General features: G+C 42.1%; 1 protein-coding gene and 1 pseudogene across 1 annotated transcript; both read left to right on the forward strand.

Moving 5' to 3' along the window:
- The first annotated feature begins 456 nt into the window (after positions 1-456).
- Positions 457-9,513, forward strand: LOC118364671 (ectonucleotide pyrophosphatase/phosphodiesterase family member 7-like; annotated as a pseudogene).
- A 1,035-nt stretch (positions 9,514-10,548) lies between these two features.
- On the forward strand, positions 10,549-17,980 carry LOC118365614 (chromobox protein homolog 2-like). Its single transcript, XM_035747978.2, has 6 exons — positions 10,549-11,223; positions 11,635-11,723; positions 11,811-11,854; positions 13,126-13,191; positions 13,984-14,053; positions 14,151-17,980. The coding sequence occupies exons 2-6, from the start codon at positions 11,652-11,654 to the stop codon at positions 15,582-15,584; spliced, it is 1,686 nt and encodes a 561-aa protein (XP_035603871.2). The 5' UTR covers positions 10,549-11,223; positions 11,635-11,651; the 3' UTR covers positions 15,585-17,980.
- Positions 17,981-20,414: the final 2,434 nt, after the last annotated feature.

Raw genomic sequence — 20,414 nt, forward strand, 5'->3', positions numbered from 1 at the left:
CATTCAGTAGCATCTATGAATCACATGTCCAGCCTATGCAAATGGAAGAACCAAGAACACGGATGGTTCCTGATGTTGTGGGATTCTCTCTGGTGTTTACAGAACAACTGAGGGGTATACTACGTACATAGCTAGATGTACCCAGGCTTTTCTGAAATGAACTAGCTTGAGATCTCTTCACATTCCAGCTCAGGCTTCATCCGTACTACAACGGTGGATATTGCTCATCTGCCTGCCACTAACTCTAGCAGGCTTGTAACTGCGCATGCATGTCTCGTTGCAGCCTGCAGCAGCCACACATGGCTAGTCGAACTCTTCATTGAGATGATACTGAAAAATCAGTCAGTGGCACATGTTTTTTTCTGAAATCATTATGAAGTGATCTTGCAAATTCAGCAGGTAATGATGTGAAATAGGCTGTTAGAAGTGCCGTCTTTCTTTAATCACCTATCGTTAATGGCGTCTTCTGACATACTCAATCTCTCCCTATCCCAGTCTGCTGTCACCACTTGCTTCAAAATGCCCACCATTGCTCCTGTACCCAATAAAGCAAAGGTAACTGAACTAAATGACTATTGCCCCATAGCATTCACTTTTGTCATCATGAAGTGCTTACCTGACCCCTTAGACCCACTTCAATTTGCATACCTCCCCAAAAGATCCACAGATGATGCAATCGCCATCGCACTGCACACTGCCCTATCCCATCTGGACAAGAGGAATACAGTGAGTGTAAGAATGCTGTTCATTGACTATGGCTCAGCCTTCAACACCATAGTGCCCTCCAAGCTCATCAATAAGCTTGGGGTCCTGGGCCTGAAGCCCACCCTGTGCAACTGGGTCCTGGACTTCCTGACGGGCGGCCGCCAGGAGGTGAAGGTAGGATACAACACCTCCACTTCGCTGATCCTCAACACAGGGGCCCCACAAGGGTGCGTGCTCAGCCCTCTCCAGTACTCCCTGTTCACCCATAACTGCGTGGCCACACACGCCTCCAACTCAATCATCAAGTTTGCAGAGGACACAATAGTAGTAGGCTTGATTACCAACAATGACGAGACAGCCTACAGGGAGGAGGTGAGGGCCCTGGCGGAGTGGTGCCAGGAAAATCACCTCTCCCTCAACGTCAACAAAACAAAGGAGCTGATCGTGGACTTCAGGAAACAGCAGAGGGAGCATTCCCCTATCCATATCGACGGGACAGCAGTGGAGAAGGTGAAAAGCTTCAAGTTCCTCGGCGTACACATCACTGACAATCTGAAATGGTCCACCCACACAGACAGTGTGGTGAAGAAGGCGCAACAGCGCCTATTCAACCTCAGGAGGCTGAAGAAATTTGTCTTGGCCCCTAAGACCCTCACAAACCTTTACAGATCCACAACTGAGAGCATACTGTCGGGCAGTATCACCACCGAATACGGCAACTGCACCGACCGCAACCGCAGGGTTCTCCAGAGGGTGGTGCGGTCTGCCTAGCGCATCACCGGGGGCACACTGCCTGCCCTCCAGGAAACCTTCAGCACCCGATGTCACAGGAAGCCCAAAAAGATCATCAAGGATATCAACAACCCGAGCTACGGCCTGTTAACCCCGTTACCATCCAGAAGGCGAGGTCAGTACGGGTACATCAAAGCTTGGACCGAGAGACTGAAAAACAGCTTCTATCAGACTGTTAAACGGCAATCACAAGCCGGCTACCATCCGGTTATTCAACCCTGCACCTAAGAGGCTGCTGCCCTACATACATAGACATGGAATCACTGGCCACTTTAATAATGTTTACATACTGTTTTACTCATCTCATATGTATATACTGTATTCTATTCTACTGTATTTTAGTCAATGCCACTCTGACATTGCTCGTCCTAATATTTATATATTTCTTAATTCTATTTTTTTAAAACTTTTAGATGTGTGTGTGTGTGTGTATAGTTGTGAACTGTTAGATACTACTGCACTGTTGGAGCTAGGAACACAAGCATTTCGCTACACCCGCAATAACATCCGCTAAATATGTGTATGTGACCAATAACATTTGATTTGATGTGCTTTGGTGTGCATATCAACGCAAACAGCATCTTTTCCCCCACTTCTATCGATAAAATAATTGTACAACGTCATACTGCGTGTGAACGTTTAAATGCATCCTGTCCTTAATAAATATGTAATGTCATAGGTATTTTTATATAACTTTTTTGTTTGTTGAATTTTACCCCGTTTTCTCCCCAATTGTTTAGTAGCTACTATCTTGTCTCATCGCTACAACTCCCGTACGGGCTTGGGATAGACAAAGGTTGAAAGTCACGGGTCCTCCGATACACATGATGAGACAAGGACCCCTCCCTAACCCGGACGATGCTAGGCCAATTGTGCGTCGCCCCACAGACCTCCCGGTCGCAGCCGGTTATGACAGAGCCTGGGCGCGAACCCAGAGTCTCTGATGGCACAGCTGGCGCTGCAGTACAGCACCCTTAACCACTGTGCCACCCAGGAGGCCCGAATATAACTATGTTTGAAAACAATTGTTTTTGTTGAAAAATAAAATACTGAATCGGTCGTCATCCTCAAATGTAGGAAATGATTACGCAATGTTTGCAAGAGGGTGGCAATCTGATTTCATTGGTCCTCAACTAGCGACTCAGACACTTCATTCAGGATAAACTGAGTTACATGGAAGACGGCAAACCAAATGTCATTGTTTTCATGACGGTAAATACTGCTGAGCCTGGCGGTGAATGTCGTCAGTCGTCATGGTAGACGGGACTTGCCGCCAAAGTTCAGACTTCAGCAGTCTGCCGTAGCGTTGTTTTCTAACTGTCTGTTTAGTGAAATCATCATAGCAACGCATACCGTCATGCTCTCATTGAAAACAATGACATCTGGTTTGCTGTCTACCTCGTACCATCTCAACGCAGCACTAGCCTCCCCAGAGAAGGTTAGTTCTGAAGCATTCATTGCCATAGAAAGTTACCTGGCTAACTCCTCAAACCAGCTACATAGTATACACCCTGGTTCTGTGAGATCAGGATATCAGGATGCAAGGTTGCTATTAGATTAGGATAGTTCTGTCCTTGTGCTGTTCTTGTCTATTAAGGTTATGTATTATGTCATGTTTTATGTTTTGTTTGGACGCCAAGAAGTGTAGCCCCTGCTTTAACAGTAGCTAACGGGGATGCGAATAAAATACTAAACTAAATAGTAAATAATACCAGGTTACGGTTTCCCTAGAGACTGGAGTTCACTGATGAAGAGGTACATCCTCTCATTTTCTTCTCAATTTTCTAGGCGTCAGATCGATCATGTACCATCCACACTCAAGGTGAAATCCATACGTGTCATTCCCCTTTGTCAATTATTCACTAGAAACTCAGAAAGATGGATGGACAACCGGACAGACAGACGGGCAGACAAAATGGATGGACGGACAGGCAGACAAAATCCATGAACTTAACAGCCAAGCGGACAGTCTTGTTGACAACATTCTGGAACTGATTTAATATCTTGCAATCACAATAAAATATATTTCCTATACAAGCACAGGAACAAACATTGGATGGTAATTACACAGTACATAACAGCATAATCAAGCACCATGCATAAATGTGCTGAGCAAACATCCATCTAATCAACTAGATACTATATGATCAGATAAGATTAAACTTTGATCACATGCTGCTGGCACAGGGAAGGAAAATGTGCTCAGGTGTAATGGGAAGGAGAGGGGCTTTAACCGTGAGGTGCTGGAGTGGGTGTATAGCAACAGCCTGCATACCCAAGGATTGGAGTAAAGTGACAGTCTCAGCTCTGTGTCGTACCCACTATGTTTGTGGACAGTGAGCCTCTGCGTCCTGTTTGCCGCGTCCTCTTTAGGTGTACCGCTGGATAGATACAGCATCAAAGGCCAGCATAAAGTACTGCTCGTCTCCTTCGATGGGTTCAGGTGGGACTACGACCGCGATGTGGACAGGCTGAATCTGGACACATTGGCCAAAGACGGGGTCAAGGCCATATATGTGACCCCACCTTACCTCAACATCACCAGTCCCACATATTTCACCCTCCTAACAGGTACCTACAGTAGATCGATACCCAGGCACAACCCTTTTCTACAGGCTCCAAGAGAGCAGTGATTCTGTGGAGGTTCATGTTCATGTCATGGTGGTCCTTTTTTCTCTCCAATTATTGGATCACAAGTCATTCCCAGTTTAGTTTATAAGAATTGTGAATGTGACTGGAAAAAAGGAATTAACTGTAATTCAATGTCCCAGGGTCCAGCAGCTTTCAGAGTTGAGTAAGATGATTATGTTGGGAAGGCTGAAGGAGGAATTTCTATTTTCCTTCCTTCTAACTTTTGAATCATCAGTGCCAGTTTAAAAGAAATTTAACTTCCTTGAAATTAAATTCCTTTAATCTCCAGTGTCGGTCATAAGACCTTGTCCAAGAAGTGCCATGGCACTCACAGGCTATAAAGTTGATAGAATTTGTCATGTGAATATGGCAGACTGAATATTGAGAGATTGACAGTGACTCTTTTCAGGGCGCTACATTGAAAACCATGGGGTGATCCACAACATGTGGTTCAACATCAACACCAGTGAGAAACTGCCTTACTATGTTACCCAGTTTAAGAATGAGTGGTGGGACAATGGCACTCTACCCATCTGGATCACAGCCCAGAGACAGGTCAGAATGATTTAAGAAGCACCTTCATCTTAAATCTTTCCTGCATTTTCTTTACATTAATACAAATCAAATGTTATGCCAATGCAAATAGTCTGGATAGTCATTTAAATGTCTGTGCATATATGCATGTACGGTGTGTGTGAGTGTTGTATGTAAGACTGTGTGTGTCTGTGTGTGTTTGTAAGACTGTGTGTGTGTAAGACAGTGTGTGTGTGTGCGCGTGACACCTCTCTTCATCCCCATTTTGTCTATTCAGGGCCTGAGGGCTGGCTCTCTTCACTTTCCTGGCACGCAATCCACCTACCAGGGAGAGATGCAGACAGTGAAGGAAGTGGAACCACGGTTTTATGACTACAAAAACGAGACAAAATGAGAACGTAGAGAAGGTGATGGGCACCTGGTTCAGTGAGATGGACCTGGACTTTGTGTCACTGTATTTTGTGGAGCCTGATGGCACAGGCCACAAATACGGGCCTGATTCCCCTGAGCGGAGGGAGATGGTCAAGCAGGTGGACAGAACAGTGGGCTACATCCGCAGCTTGGCTGAACAAAACGGACTTGCCGATAGTCTCAACATCATAATCACCGCTGACCATGGGATAAGCAATGTGTACCGCAATGGCTTGGTGAAGGAGATCACCCTGTCCAGGATCCCCGGATTCTCCTTCAGAGATATAGCCTTTCACCTGGTGGACTTCCCTCTGGGATGCTACTTCCCAAGAAGGGCATGCAGGATAAGGTCTACAACGCCCTGAAGGGGGCGCACCCTCACCTTCATGTCTTTAAGAAGGAGGAGATGCCCAAGAACTTTTCCTTTGCTAATAACAACTGCATCCTACCCATCATTCTCTTCTCTGACCCTGGATATGTCATTAACGGGGTGGGTTCATAGCATGTCTCTATAGTATTTAGTACTAGTAGTTCGCTTAAACAAATTAAGACGTTTTTTTTAAAGGGATTCCGTCACGTACAGAACCAATTTCAGGAACACAAAAAGTGAAATGAAGGCATACTTTTACTTTTGTGAGACTAAACATGCATATTGTTGTAGACTTTCCAATTCCATGCTTTAATGTGAATTACTGATTAGAGGATTTGCCTCAGTGAACAAAGTATGAGCAAAGAAGCTGGTTTAAAAATAACCATGTAGCCTATACAGTATATCTTTAATATTCTGTATAATAATATACTTAAAGTATATCTTTAATCTAGAATATTTTATAACTTCTATAATATACAGTACAGTTTGGCACAACCTCATGCATCCCCCTGCATGCATTATGTGATTTCTGATAACATGCCATATTTCAATAGACTACAAATATTGAAGGAATTACCAAGAGAATTTGGTTTGTAGCGATGGAGAAAATGGAATCTTTTAGACCGGAAACAAGAAATTCAACTCTAATCTTAATACATCACAATTTTAATCAAGTGCATTACCACCTTCCCAGGATAATGCAGGTTTGGCTGATGGCATGCAGAGCTCTCTAATGCTTCATGAAGATATTCATGCCACAAAATTCGACATTAGCATTTACATTTGGCTTAACCCTGCTGCCTGCAACTTTACCACTGAAAGTGCTACATCACTCCATTGAGTGATACTAAATCATTAAAAAATCTGATTCTCATTTTTGTATACAAGAGATGGCCACTACACATCAACATACTGTAAAACAGAAATAGCAAAATAACAAATGTCTTCAAATGCTATACTGACAGTAACCCATCAGAGGAAGTGATTACACCTGAAAGCATATAACCTCATTGAAGGCTGTGGTTCCAGTAAGGGTATGTGGTAGAGTTCAGTTGATCTTCCGTGTAAAGTCTAATTATCAAAATACATAAGTTTAGGGTATTTGACCCTCTTGTGTTATCTCCTGTTTACGGACCCTTTATTTAGACATTTCAAAAGATTCTCCTCTCAGTTTTATCAAAGCAAATGTTATGCATGTTCAGAGAAGGGTTACATAATATCTATGGTAATTAGCCTACCTTCTCCCTGTGTATCTAAATATATCAGTGTATTTTCTGTGAACAAAGTGAAGATAAAAAGTGTCCGGATAACTGTATCGCTTGCTGTTCATACAATCCATCGTAATATCCATCTCATGATCAAAGTAGTTGTCCTGAATGACCAAAGGAACTATGTGATATTTAGGCCTCCTTAGTTTATGAAAGGATTCCCTCTTAACCTGATTAACAGTCATTTTAACAGTATGTGTCTAATAATGGAGAACAGGGAAATTCTCCCGTTTCGGTTCTTATAAGCACTGAGCAGATGTTATGGTTGCTCAAGCAACCCTTTCCTTCAGTTAGTCAACATCTCCCTCTGCTGTCCAGTTGAAAGTGCATCATAGAAAGACAAGTTGGACTTCAGGCTTCCCATTATGATGATCAATATGAATTGCAACATTCTGATCATTCACCTTTCCTACTCTAAATGAACTCACACAGATTTGATCACCCTGACTCTTCTTGGCTCTTTGTCTCTACAGTTCCTCACAGTGCAGTTCAACGCGGGGGAGCGTGGCTTTGACAACGAAGAAATGGACATGAAGCCCATCTTCAGGGCTGTGGGGCCAGCGTTCCAAAAGAACCTGGAGGTGGGGCCCTTTGAGACAGTGAACATATACCCCTTGATGTGTCACATACTGGGCATCAAGCCTGATCCCAATGATGGCCAGCTGGATGCCACAAAACACATGCTGGTCTCTGCCACAGAGGGTAAGTTTATATCAGGCTAATGACCCAAAAAGTGTGTTACACCTGCTCCTTCATTACACAGCCAAAGTAATCTATTGTCTAACGCAATGTATATAGAATGTACAAATATGAAACACAAATGACAAAAATTGAATAAAAATTAGATTAATGTCTGTCATTGACATCCATGTACACAAATCAAATGACATTACATTTGCATTACGTCTCGTATTTCAGACCTCCGTCAGGACATAAAATCAAATATCTTTGTTGGATTGGCAGCAGTGGCTGGATTTCTTGTGGTCTTCATAGTGGTTGTGTCGTTTAATGCATTCAAGAAGGAGAAAATGATAGAAGGTATGCATGTCTGAATATGTATACAAATCAATGGAAATTGGAAAATGTTAAGAATATTTGCTTGCACAATCTGATATATAGAAATGTGTGCAATGTACCTAAGCATGTAATAAGCTAAAAAAGTAGAATTTGACTAACCACAGATACAGGCTCAGATGTTTCACTCTCCTAGTGGTTAAAGGGCAACTGATAACTCAAACATACAGTATTAAAATAAACAAGAAGGATATTTGCCCACTGGCAAGTACAGAGTTGCAAACAACTTTGCTTTAAATGCTTCATTTCTTTTGTTTACTGCCAATTTTGGATTCCGTCAGTCTCTCAGCTTCTGTCACAGTTTCTTCCTCTGCCATAACTCAAGACAATAATGGACTGATTGGAAGCTTTCTATAGTTAAGGTGTAATTCCTAGAGACAGGTAAACAAACTGAACAAGTCGAGTGGTGGAAACAATCTGTCAGGGGTAAAAAATAAAAAGGACAAGTCAAGTGATCTGTCTGTTAATACACTTGATGGTCAGGGTAGATATGGGCTGTCAATTAGGGACAGAGACTGATTTGCATGCTGGCTGAGCTCCAGATTGATCTCAATCTGTTCACGTCCTGTTGCTGATTGTAGTCAGCAGGATACTGACTCTGCAGTGAGTGAGTGGACCTATAAGTTTCTGTATAAATAAAGGAATGGAAATACCTTTCAAGAGTCTGAATAGGTCCTTTGTTTAGGGAAAATATCCTGTACATTAACACTGTGCCAAAGTTTTAGGCAGGTGTGAAAATGCTGTAAAGTAAGAATGCTTTCAAAAATAGAAATGTTAATTTATATTTATCAATTAACAAAATGATTGTGACTGAACAGAAGAAAAATCTACATCAAATGAATATTTGGTGTGACCACCCTTTCCCTTCAAAACAGCATCAATTCTTCTAGGTACACATGCAGACAGTTTAAAGGAACTTGGCAGGTAGGTTGGCCCAAACGTCTTGGAGAACTAACCACAGTTCTGTGGATTTAGGCAGCCTCAGGTGCTCCTCGCTCTTCATGTAATCCCAGACAGATTCGATGTTGAGATCAGGGCTGTGTGGGGGCCATACCGTCACTTCCAGAACTCCTTCACGCTGAAGATAGCGAAAGCCGTTAAGAACTGTGTGTTTGGGGTCGTTGTCATGCTGCAGAATAGATTTGGGGACAATCAGATGCCTCCCTGATGCTATTGCATGATGGATAAGTATCTGCCTGTACTTCTCAGCATTGAGGACACCAAATCCCCAACTCCATTTGCAGAAATGAAGCTCCAAACTTGCAAGAAATCTCCACCATCCTTCACTGTTGCCTGTAGACACTCATTTGTGTACCGCTCTCCAGCCCTTCAGCAAACAAACTGCCTTCTGCTACAGCCAAATATTTCAAATTTTGTCCAGAGCACCTGCTGACATTTTTCTGCACCCCAGTTCCTGTGTTTTCATGCATAGTTGAGTCACTTGGCCTTGTTTCCACATCGGAGGAATGGCTTTTTGGCTGCTAGTCTTCCATAAAGGCCACTTCTGACCAGACAGTAGGTGGGTGCACTAGGGTCCCACTTTTCTGCCAATTCTGAGCTGATGGCACTGCTGGACATCTTCCGATTGTGAAGGGAAGTAAGCATGATGTGTGATGATCTGCTGCAGTAAGTTTCCTTGGCCAACCACTGCATCTACAGTCCTCAACGTTGCCCGTTTCTTTGTGTTCTCAAAATAGCTTGGACAGCACATCTGAAAACCCCTGTCTGCCTGGGAGAGACCTTGCTAATGTAGTAATAATAATAATATAATAATAATAATAATAATAATAATAATAATATAATAATAATATAAATACCATGTGTCTTGTTGCTGTGCTCAGTCTTGCCATGGTGTATGACTTTTAACAGTAAACTGTCTTCAGCAACCTCACCTGGTTAGGTGAACATGGCTGTTCCTCCCAGAGTTGTATTCCTCCTACACAGCTGTTTCTGTTTCAGTTAATGATTGTGTTTCAACCTACATATTGAACTGATGGTCATTAGCAACAGTTTGGTATAATTGTTTAATCATACACCTGACTATATGTCTACAAAATCCCTGACTTTGTGCAAGTGTACCTAGAAGAATTGATGCTGTTTTGGAGGCAAAGGGTGGTCACACCAAATATGGATTTGATTTAGATTTTTCTTCTGTTCACTCACTTTGCATTTTGTTAATTGATAAATATGATCTATTAACATGTCTACTTTTGAAAGGATTCTTACTTTACAGCATTTCTTTACACCTACCTAAAACCTTTGCACAGTACTGTATTTCTTGACATGACCTTACGGATATATTTGATGACATATCAACTGGATTTAACATGGTGATTACTAATTGTTTAAAACAACATGTCAAGATACAACACGTGACAAGATAATTATCTAAGTTAATATGAAATTACATAAATCTCCATTTTAACTTTTTCAATTATAATGTAAATTATGACAAACTATCATTACAGGTCATCATTATGCTAGTGAACATTACCAGAAGAGTAATACAATTATAAAGTAACAGGCTTGACTAAAGGCCTTCCATTTTAAATAATAGAAAATATATTGGTTAGGGGGGATGATAAGCAACTGTTTTATTTTTCATACAAGGCATTCAGTAACATATTTCCCGGGAAATATTCAATAGAGTACCACAGTATGAGTCATGATACCCATAAAACCTAGCGGTCAAACAGGGAAATGGGTCTAATCATTTTTCCACCATTCATTTTTCCCATAGGGGTTTTTAGTAACACTTAAAATAAGGGCTGTGTTTTGTGTAGGCTTACCCTGGCGTGACATTTTGATAACCATGTAAATCTTTCTTGGACAAGGTGACTTTTATCAATATATTCACCTGTTTACCCCCCAAAAATGAAATGATAATTGGCTACAAATGCCATGATGATCTGGACGAGACTGTCGAATCAGGGTAAAGGTAAGAATCTCTGGATTAATTATCTAATGTTGGCTAGATGTAGTTATGAATAAATTGGCTAAACTTCTGTTAGACAAGGTATCAGCTAGAGATGCCATGCAGGAGTTTGCATGTGGTAGTGCATGATGCTAATTAGCATTTTCGAATCTGAGCGTAAATGGAGCCGAATATATTTATAAAAGTCACCTTGCCCGAGAGGTTTATATGGTTATCAAAATGTCACGCCAGGATAAGCCTACACGGAGTACAGCCGTTATTTTTAAGTGTTTCTAAAATCCACTATGGGAAAAATGAATGGTGGAAAGATTATTGGAACCATTTCCCTGTTGGACCGCTAGGTTTTATGACGCTGCCACTGTGGTGCTCAATAAACCACAACAGAGAGGAAGAGGCGAGGGAGAGAGTTTACTCCGCTCAAAATCTGTCCACGAAACAGGCCACGAAGTGAAGCATTTTTGCATGGAGGTCAATGAAAGTGTCCAATTTGGTCAACAAAAAATGTAATTGCTAATTTGTTACATGAGGCTTATTTGATCTGTTATAAGTTTCATAATGGTTATGTTAGAAATTCGCTGATATATGTGGACGCACGTGGCATTTCGGAAACAAAAAAACGATTTTATATCGTTGTTTAGACACGTATCTGTCCTTTCATTGGCTAGAATGTTCTCACCTGATCTGGCCTCCTCCCTCCTGCCTTCCATCTTTGAGGACATGTAGTACCATTGCTTGAGCGGTCACTCGATTATCTTGTCAATATAATAGACAATATTTGACCACATTATGTGAAAACGATTTGATTGGTCACACGTCGAGGTGTGGTGTTAACAGGGACGGTATCTGCCAAGGGACAAGCTTCGAAAATGCGTTTTCTTTCCGCCCTCTTTTCCATTCTTTTCATAAAATACTAGAGTAGGCAACAGCGAACATGGAGGAATTGAGCGCCGTAGGAGAACAGGTTTTCGACGCTGAATGCATCCTGAACAAACGACTAAGAAAGGTTGGATGTTGTCAAATATAATTTTCTCATATCCCAAAATATTTTCTGGCCACAGTTTAGTAACATTTCCCTTCTCTATTTTCGCAGGGAAAGTTAGAGTTTCTTGTAAAGTGGAGGGGATGGTCATCCAAGTAAGTACAAGTGGTGCTGCAGCTGCGAGTGCAGCCTCAAACAATGAAAACAACAACAACGTGTCGCTTTTTGCTTCACTGTTGTAGTAAAGGATTCATACATTCCCTAAATTTGCTCGAAAACATGCTGCACGTGAAAACGAGAAATTGTGGTTTTACGCTTACCTCCTGCTGCTACTACTATTATTATTGTTGGTTTTAAGGTTTGGAAATGAACCTAGTTAGTTATGCAAAACAAACAGATCGTTTTGGTTTCTCGTATTCAATATCTGCTGGTTTTTCTATTTGACATTTTATCAGTAATTAGGCCACACAAACTAGGCTATAGAAACTCTTATTTGATCATTCGCTTACTGGAGCTCAAGTTAATGGTTTATCAATCTAGCTTTATTGATAAATAAATTACAAGCAGGAGTTGGTAGAAGTTTGTGTTGGGAAACGTATGCCGAGTCTCTCACACATCCCACAAACTACAGTGTCCAGTTGGTGCACTTGCCTAATTTTTGTGATTAGTTGTTTAAATGTATGTGATATAGTTTATTTATTGCCTAACGTGACTCGGTAGTATACGTAGAATTTTCGTAAATCAGTCTTTTCCCCCCTTTAGGGGCGCTCCAGCTGCCAGCACGTCCTTGTCACAGTTGCCCTTTCCCTTGTCCCTTCTGTTTCATTGTTGCTATTAATCCCATCATCAATGGGCATTCTGCCTGTCACTCACACCCCGTTCTTAACCCAAATCCTCACATTGCTGTCGGATTCTGCCAGCGCCATCGACTTGTTTATATCACAACAAGTAAATAACTGACCAAGTAAGACGTGGCTGGTGGAAATTATAATGTGCATGCCAATTCGCAATCTTTTTCTACATTAACTCAATATTGGCCCTCTTGAGATTATCTTATTCCTGTGAAGGTGGCAGGTCCTACACACTTGGCTTTAAATAAACTTCTCTCCTTATCTTCCCCCTTTGCTATGTAGTTAAGCCTCCCACTCACAGCTCTTTGCATATGCCTCCTATCTCTACACTAGGCTTCCTTTCTCTAATCACTATGTTAGGTTACACCAGGCCTCTTATCTCTACACAGTCACTAAGGTATAGGTTATGTAGGTCTCTAGTCACTAGGTTAGGTTACACTAGGCCTACATTTCATTAGTGGTACACTATGGTCCAATCAGTGCATTGACTAACTTGTATCATCAACTTTTACCAAGAAGTACTGCAATGTGGACATTTGAAGTGATTTGATGGACATATTTTCCTTTTGCTTCAGGCACAATAGCTGGGAGCCCCAAGCGAACATCCTTGACCCAAGATTATTGGCTGCATTTAACAAGAGGTGAGTTTCTATTTGCCCAGGAACTCACTGAGTGAGCTATCCACTATATCCAAACAATGCCCTCTGAAATGCTCCAGCAGGGGTTAATAGTGCCCCATTCAAGCCAATGTGGAGCCCACAGATGGGCATACAATCCTTGTTTTCAGGCTGTAAACACATCGATATGAGTTTAGGTTTCCCCAGCCCTTCAAGTTTTATTTGATCGTCGTTCTGTTCAAAATACATTTGATATAAAAATACATTATTTTGTATTGGTAAGGGATAAAATAATGCATTTGTAAAATAAAAGGAGTCATAAGTGCCAGTTAATCTTAAAACTGAAGCAGGAAAAATATTTCATTTCAAATGTATACTTTCCTTTGCAAACATACATTTGTAGAAGGATAACAATGATTTAAACGCATATACCGCAGGAAATGACGGGGTGGAACAAAAACAGGAACCGAATTTCCAAAAGTGAAAGCATATCTAATGTTTTCAGATGAGCATCTGGGGATTTGTATTGCAACCCCTGATTTGTTTTTGCCCAGCATTGGGCGTTGCAAGACCAGACAATGCTTCACGAGATGTTACTTGTAAAAAATTCTGTCTCGCCATGAACACACAGTCCATATGTCTCTGTCAAGAAGAAGGCTACAAGTCTTGGATCACAGTGTATATGTTTAGTGATAGAATACCCTCTCCTCAGATGGTTTCCAAAACACTCAACAGTGCTTGTCTGTATCCTTGACTCCTGCGCTACTTCTACCATAACTACTGCTGAAGACTGTTTCCTATATTTTGTTTTTACAGTGAACAAGAAAAGGAAATTCTGATCTGCAAGAGAGGGAAAAGGCCGAGGGGGAGACCTCGAAAAGTTGTGGTATGCTTTCCTCAAGACCTCTACAAATATTGAAAAGTATTTTCAACCAAAATGTAATAAATATAATGTAATATGACTTCTCTCTTCCTCATTTCAGGAAACTGTGCCTGAAGTGTCAAAGTCAAGCAGTTCTTCATCATCGTCATCTTCGTCTGGCTCATCCTCGTCATCATCTTCCTCTTCCTCCTCATCGGATGACGACGACGATGATAACAATGATAGAAAGGCAAAGCCGGGTCCCAGAACACGGGAGCTCCACCCTGTCCCTCAGAAGAAAGCACAGATTGTTGTGGCCAAGCCGGAGCCCCAGAGGAAGAAGCGAGGCAGGAAAGCACTGCCTGCAGAAATGAATGCCATTCAACAGAACAAGGGCCAGCGCAAGATCATAAAGACAGTTGCCAAAGACTCCCCTGCAGACCTCCGAGGTGGAATCAAGAAACCCTTTCACCCAGCCAGCTTCACCTTCATGGGGTTGAACAGCAGAGGCCCTCTGAGTGTCCAGGGCAGATGTTCCCTGGCCCAGGGTGGGACTACTAAAAACTCCATGAACACTGCAGCCTCTTGCCGGTCAAATACCTCAGCTTCTCTCTCTTTCAACCAGAGATCCAACCAGAGCAAGAGTCAAGCTTCTGACTTCAAACTGTCCGTCTCTGATGTGGACAGTGGAGCAGCTTTGGACTTAAAAACGACTGCAAGCAAATCTGGAGTAGCAGTGTTGAATTTGCATAACTCCAAACTCTCAACCAGTAATGGCAACCCACAAGGAGCTTTTCAGCCACAGCTGGGTTCCCACAATGGGCAGAAGAAACCAGATGCCCCTGGGCAAACACCAGTGCAGCAGGTACCCAATAACAAAACTGCTGCCCCCTTCTCCACTCCTAAAGGCCCTGCCAACCAAGCTGCAAGCCTTCAGGCACTAAACCTGCAGAGTGTGAACAAATCAACACGGGACAACGGTACTCCAGGCAATGGCACCGCGCCAATGTCCAACCTGCGAAGCACCGCCAACCCAGCACGGAAAAACACAGTTGGTCAGTATGGTCAAGAGCAAAATACTGTACAGAGTCCTGCCACGCCTGGTGGACAACTGCCCAGAAAGAACCATCCTGGAGTTGATAAGGTCAAAGCTGAGGAGACCAGTGAAGTGGGTTTCACGGCAGAGAGGCCTGAGAGGCTGACTACAACAAGGGCACAAGGGAGGGTTGAGAAAAGCATTGTCCAGAACCCCTCCGCAGAGGCCAGAGACATCCTGGGCAAGCGGGAGAGATCTGCCTCCAAAGACAGTGGCAAGCAGGCCAAGGTCCTCCTGAGTGAGATGAGCACCGGTGAGGAGAGCACCTCAGACTCTGACCAGGATTCTCCCTACCCAAGTAACAGTCAGTCCATCTCAGTCCAGACCGGCCAGGACTGGAAGCCCACTGACAGCCTGATCGAGCATGTGTTTGTTACTGACGTCACTGCCAACCTTGTCACTGTCACAGTCAAGGAGTCCCCAACCAGTGTGGGCTTCTTCAACATACATAATTATTGACTGAACACCGGTAATTGAGCTGCCTAGCAAAGGGGCTGCAAAGTAGACAGCAGAGGCCTTAAGTGGGGTATTGAATGAAGTAGATAAGTTAGAGCAGTGTTAATGCACATAGGTTTACTGCAGTGATGTGAAGTTACCCCTTCTCTACAATGTATTAATCTGAAATCTGCAGACTTACTCTTAACTCTTTTGCTTTGTTCTGTTAGTAAAACAATGTACTTTTGATATATTGTACACATGCAACAAAACAAGCTAATCAACTGGAGGAAAGCTTTGTCTTAAGGGAACTATTCAGGACCAGGTGTAAACTAGATTGGTAGCTTGTTTGATTACAAAGTAGTAATGCAACTCTTAGGGATGTCATTGTAATGTAGCTACCTCTGGTTTAATCCAGCTCTCGTTTTGTATTCAATATTCTTGTGAAGTTCTTCTAGAACGGCAAACTTGGAAGTACTGTTTTTTTTTCTCCCTTGAGTATAAGATGTCATCACCATTACAATCAATTTGCCAATTCACATTAGTGTAAAGGACAAATAATAGCAACATTTCCTTAGGCAACATTTTCCAATTTGAAAATGTTGTAATTACTGGAAGAGCTCTTGAAGCTATAACATTAACAAAGGTGTTTGCAAGGCAAACCCGGTGTTGCGTTGAGGACCAAGTTCTCATCAGTTGAAAATACATTTAATTCCTCAGTGCAGTCAGTCTTATCAGTGAAGTATTCCATCCAGGCTGGAGTACGAGGGAAGAAGATACACTATCTCTGTTCTCCCTTAGTGCTCAGATAAGACCGGTTACTGGCCGAGGTAACTCCTCTCCCTTCAGGTCTGTGCCCCCATAACCCCACTAGAGCATTCACTGGCGGGTGTACTCCTGTCAACTGGTGATTATTATGGACGAGCCCAGTGAATAATTGTCGGTATAGATATGGCAGGATGATGGACAGCACACCTGATGTGACTCCTCCCCTACCCCAGCCAGAGTTCCCCGTGAGGTGCCTCTTTGTGCCTTTATGAGTGCTGAGGGCAAGGGATTTCACCACTGTAGGAAGGGTGGAGGCAAAGGAAACCCAACAATGAACTAACTGCCTGATATTGTTTTTCCTTGACCACAAAAAAACACACCAGATCGAGTATTTAGCAGCTGGTGTTCAAAGTGTAGGCCGATGAAATGCTAGATATTTTCCTTTGTTACATGCAGTGTGCATACATACACACACCACAATCTAATTTTACTCGGCTGCATGGGATCAGGAGTTAGGCTCTGCTACTCACAAAAGAAAAATGTGTTTATCTGATGTAACTGAAAAGAAACCACAACGTCTACTGTCTTTCTGCTCCCTAGAGAGGAGTTTAGCTACACCACTTCTGAACTCCCCACTCCTAATCGTACTCTGCAGACCATGCTTTAAATGTTTTACTAAAATGAATCAACAAAGGCGTTACCCCAAAGAGAGCTAACGTGTCAGGTTTGCAGAGAAGGATAGTTATTCTAGTGCATCTGTTAATTATACACAGAGGTGGTAATCATTGCTCTCTCCTTGTTTAAATCTTGCCACGCAGAGGCACTGTGTTTGAAAGTGCTGTTGTGTCATGATGTAACCTATGTGGTAGTGTATTATTTAAACAAATACAACAATATATGTTTTTAGTGAGAATTCTGGAGACACAACATTTGAGTGTGATTTGATCTCATACAGATCAGAGTAGCTAGGCATTGTCCAGACATGTCCAGGCATTGACAAGACTAGATTTACAATACTAACAGATTTACGGTCAAATTGACTAGAATAGGACCAGAAACCACTTAGGTTGTTTTAAGTGCTTGTATTCAGCTGTTTATGTTGATGGTTTCTATATGCCATAAACACTATTTGAAGCTATCTGGACCCTGGACTTGGGAAAAAAAATCTCAAATATGTTCATATGCAAACATTACTGACATAATTAATCAGAACCTTGAAGGAAGACAAGGCATTGTGCCTTGATAGGTGAGAAATGACCCTCATCCACATGGTTTCTTAAATGTTAATGACATTTGACAATTTATGGGAGGATGGGGTACTTACAATTATCAAAGCAATCCAGTTGTATCTCACATTTGACATTAGCTGGAGCCAGGCTACGGACTCCTGTAACAGAGGTTTTATGTTTTCCTCACTCCATTTCCCAAACTGTGACGCGAGGGAGTGAATGCATACAAGAAAAGACAATTGTTGGGCTGTGGTCTTTACACATTCGTAATCTTCTTTTGATATACTAACCATTTCAACTGAAGGCTGTATTCTTCAAACTATTTATTTAAACGAGGTCTTCAGGATAGGACAATGTCACCAATCTTTGTATTGTGCATGTTGTCGTGATATTAACCTTTAATAAATAGTACTTTCTTAATAAGTCTGGTAATCATTTCTGTTTTCACTGATCATGTTGGGGGTGCCCCTTAACCCTCAATGCATAATGCCAACCCAAGTCATACATTTTCTGTTAATTTGCCTTAGTATAAAAAATTCTGCTGAATTTAAATAGCCAATAGGAGTCTGAATTAAATTATTAGGTACGTGTATGTGCGAGTGTGTGTTACAAAAATACTTAGCAAAAATACTCTTTGCAGGAGATCCTGAATATAATGTAGTTATTCATTCAGTCACTAGATGCTGCTGTTGCATTTCAAACAAGGCCCATTCCGAATGGCGCACTGTTTTTTCCCCTGTAGGTGTAACAGATGGATGGGTTCACCAATGTAAAGAGGGGTCGCACTCCAATGTAAAGAGGGGTCGCACTCACGGGGTTGTGAGACTTGCTGTTCCATTTGAAAAGCACATACTCACATTTTTCACTCTGACAGATCAAATCACTATCTGGTTTAGCTCCTAATTGATCCAATTGGAAATATATAATTTCCCTTCATTCTACAGTCAGTCTTCTAATCTACAGCCCCCTCTGCCTCTATGTGCCTGGTCACATCCTCCTTGGCTTTGGTTTTGACTTCCACTGTAATAACAACACATATCTACAGTACCAGTCAAAAGTTTGGAATCACCTACACATTCCAGGGTTTTTATTTTTTTACAATTTTCTACACTGTAGAATAATAGTGAAGACATCAAAACTATGAAATAACACACATGGAATCATGTAGTAACCCAAAAAGTGTTAAACAAATCAAAATATATTTTATAATTGAGATTCTTCGGTGACATCACCAAAGTCAATGATCGGTAGGATAGTCAGTTTTACGAGGGTATGTTTTGCAGCATGAGTGAAGGATGCTTTGTTGCAAAATAGGAAGCTGATTCTAGATGTAATTTTGGATTGGAGATGCATAATATGAGTCTAGAAGGAGAGTTTACAGTCTAACCAGACACCTAGGTATTTGTAGTTGTCTGAAGCATCCAGAGTGGTGATGCTAGACGGACGGGCAGGTGCTGGCAGCGATTGGTTGAAGAGCATGCATTTAGTTCTACTTTTATTTAAGAGCAGTTGGAGGCCATGGAAGGCGAGTTGTATGGCATTGAAGCTCGTCTGGAGGTTTGTTAACAGTGTCCAAAGAAGGACCAGACGTATACAGAATGGTGTCGTCTGTGTAGAGGTGGATCAGAGAATCACCAGCAACAAGAGCGACATCATTGATGTATACAGATAAAAGAGTCGGCCCGCGAATTGAACCCTGTGGTACCCCATAGAGACTGCCAGAGGTCCGGACAACAGGTCCTCCGATTTGACACACTGAACTCTGTCTGAGTAGTTGGTGAACCAGGTAGTTGGTGAACCAGTAGTTGGTGAACCAGGCGAGGCAGTCATTTGAGAAACCAAGGCTGTTGAATCTACCGATAAGAATGTGGTGATTGCCAGGTCGATGAATACGGCTGCACAGTATTGTCTTATATCGATGGCGGTTATGATATTGTTTAGGACCTTGAGAATGGCTGAGGTGCACCCATGACCAGCTTGGAAGCCAGATTGCATAGCGGAGAAGGTACGGTGGGATTCGAAATGGTCGGTGATCTGTTTGTTAACTTTTGAAGACCTTAGAAAGGCAGGGTAGGATAGATATAGGTCTGTAAGAGTTTGGGTATAGAGTGTCTCCCCCTTTGAAGAGTAGTCACCTGGAATGCATTTCAATTAACATGTGTGCCTTGTTAAAAGTTCATTTGTGGAATATCTTTCCTTCTTAATGCGTTTGAGCCAATCTGTTGTGTTGTGACAAGGTAGGGGTGGAAGACAGAAGATAGCCTTATTTGGTAAAAGACTAAGTCCATATTATGGCAAAAACAGCTCAAATAAGCAAAGAGAAACAACAGCCCATCATTACTTTAAGACATGAAGTTAAGTCAATGTGGAACATTTAAAGAACTTTGAAAGCGCTATGATGAAACTGGCTCTCATGAGGACTGCCTCAGGAAAGGAAGACCCAGAGTTACCTCTGCTGCAGAGGATAAGTTCATTAGAGTTACCAGCCTCAGAAATTCCTGCCCAAATAAATGCCTCACAGAGTTCAACTAACAGACACGTCTCAACATCAACTGTTCAGAGGAGACTGCATGAATCAGGCCTTCATGGTCAAATTGCTGCAAAGAAACCACTACTAAAGGACACCAATAATAAGAAGAGACTTGCTTGGTCCAAAAAATACGAGCAATGGTCATTAGACTGGCGGAAATCTGTCCTTTGGTCTGATGAGTCCACATATGAGATTTTTGGATCCAACCGCCGTGTCTTTGTGAGATGCAGAGTAGATGATCTCTTCATGTGTAGTTCCCACATGGCTCATACATCATGGTGGCTACATTGACTCTGTACCAGTACCCCCTGTACTTAGCCCCGCTAT

This window comes from Oncorhynchus keta, chromosome 5 (assembly GCF_023373465.1).
Source record: "Oncorhynchus keta strain PuntledgeMale-10-30-2019 chromosome 5, Oket_V2, whole genome shotgun sequence".
Lineage (NCBI taxonomy): Eukaryota > Metazoa > Chordata > Actinopteri > Salmoniformes > Salmonidae > Oncorhynchus > Oncorhynchus keta.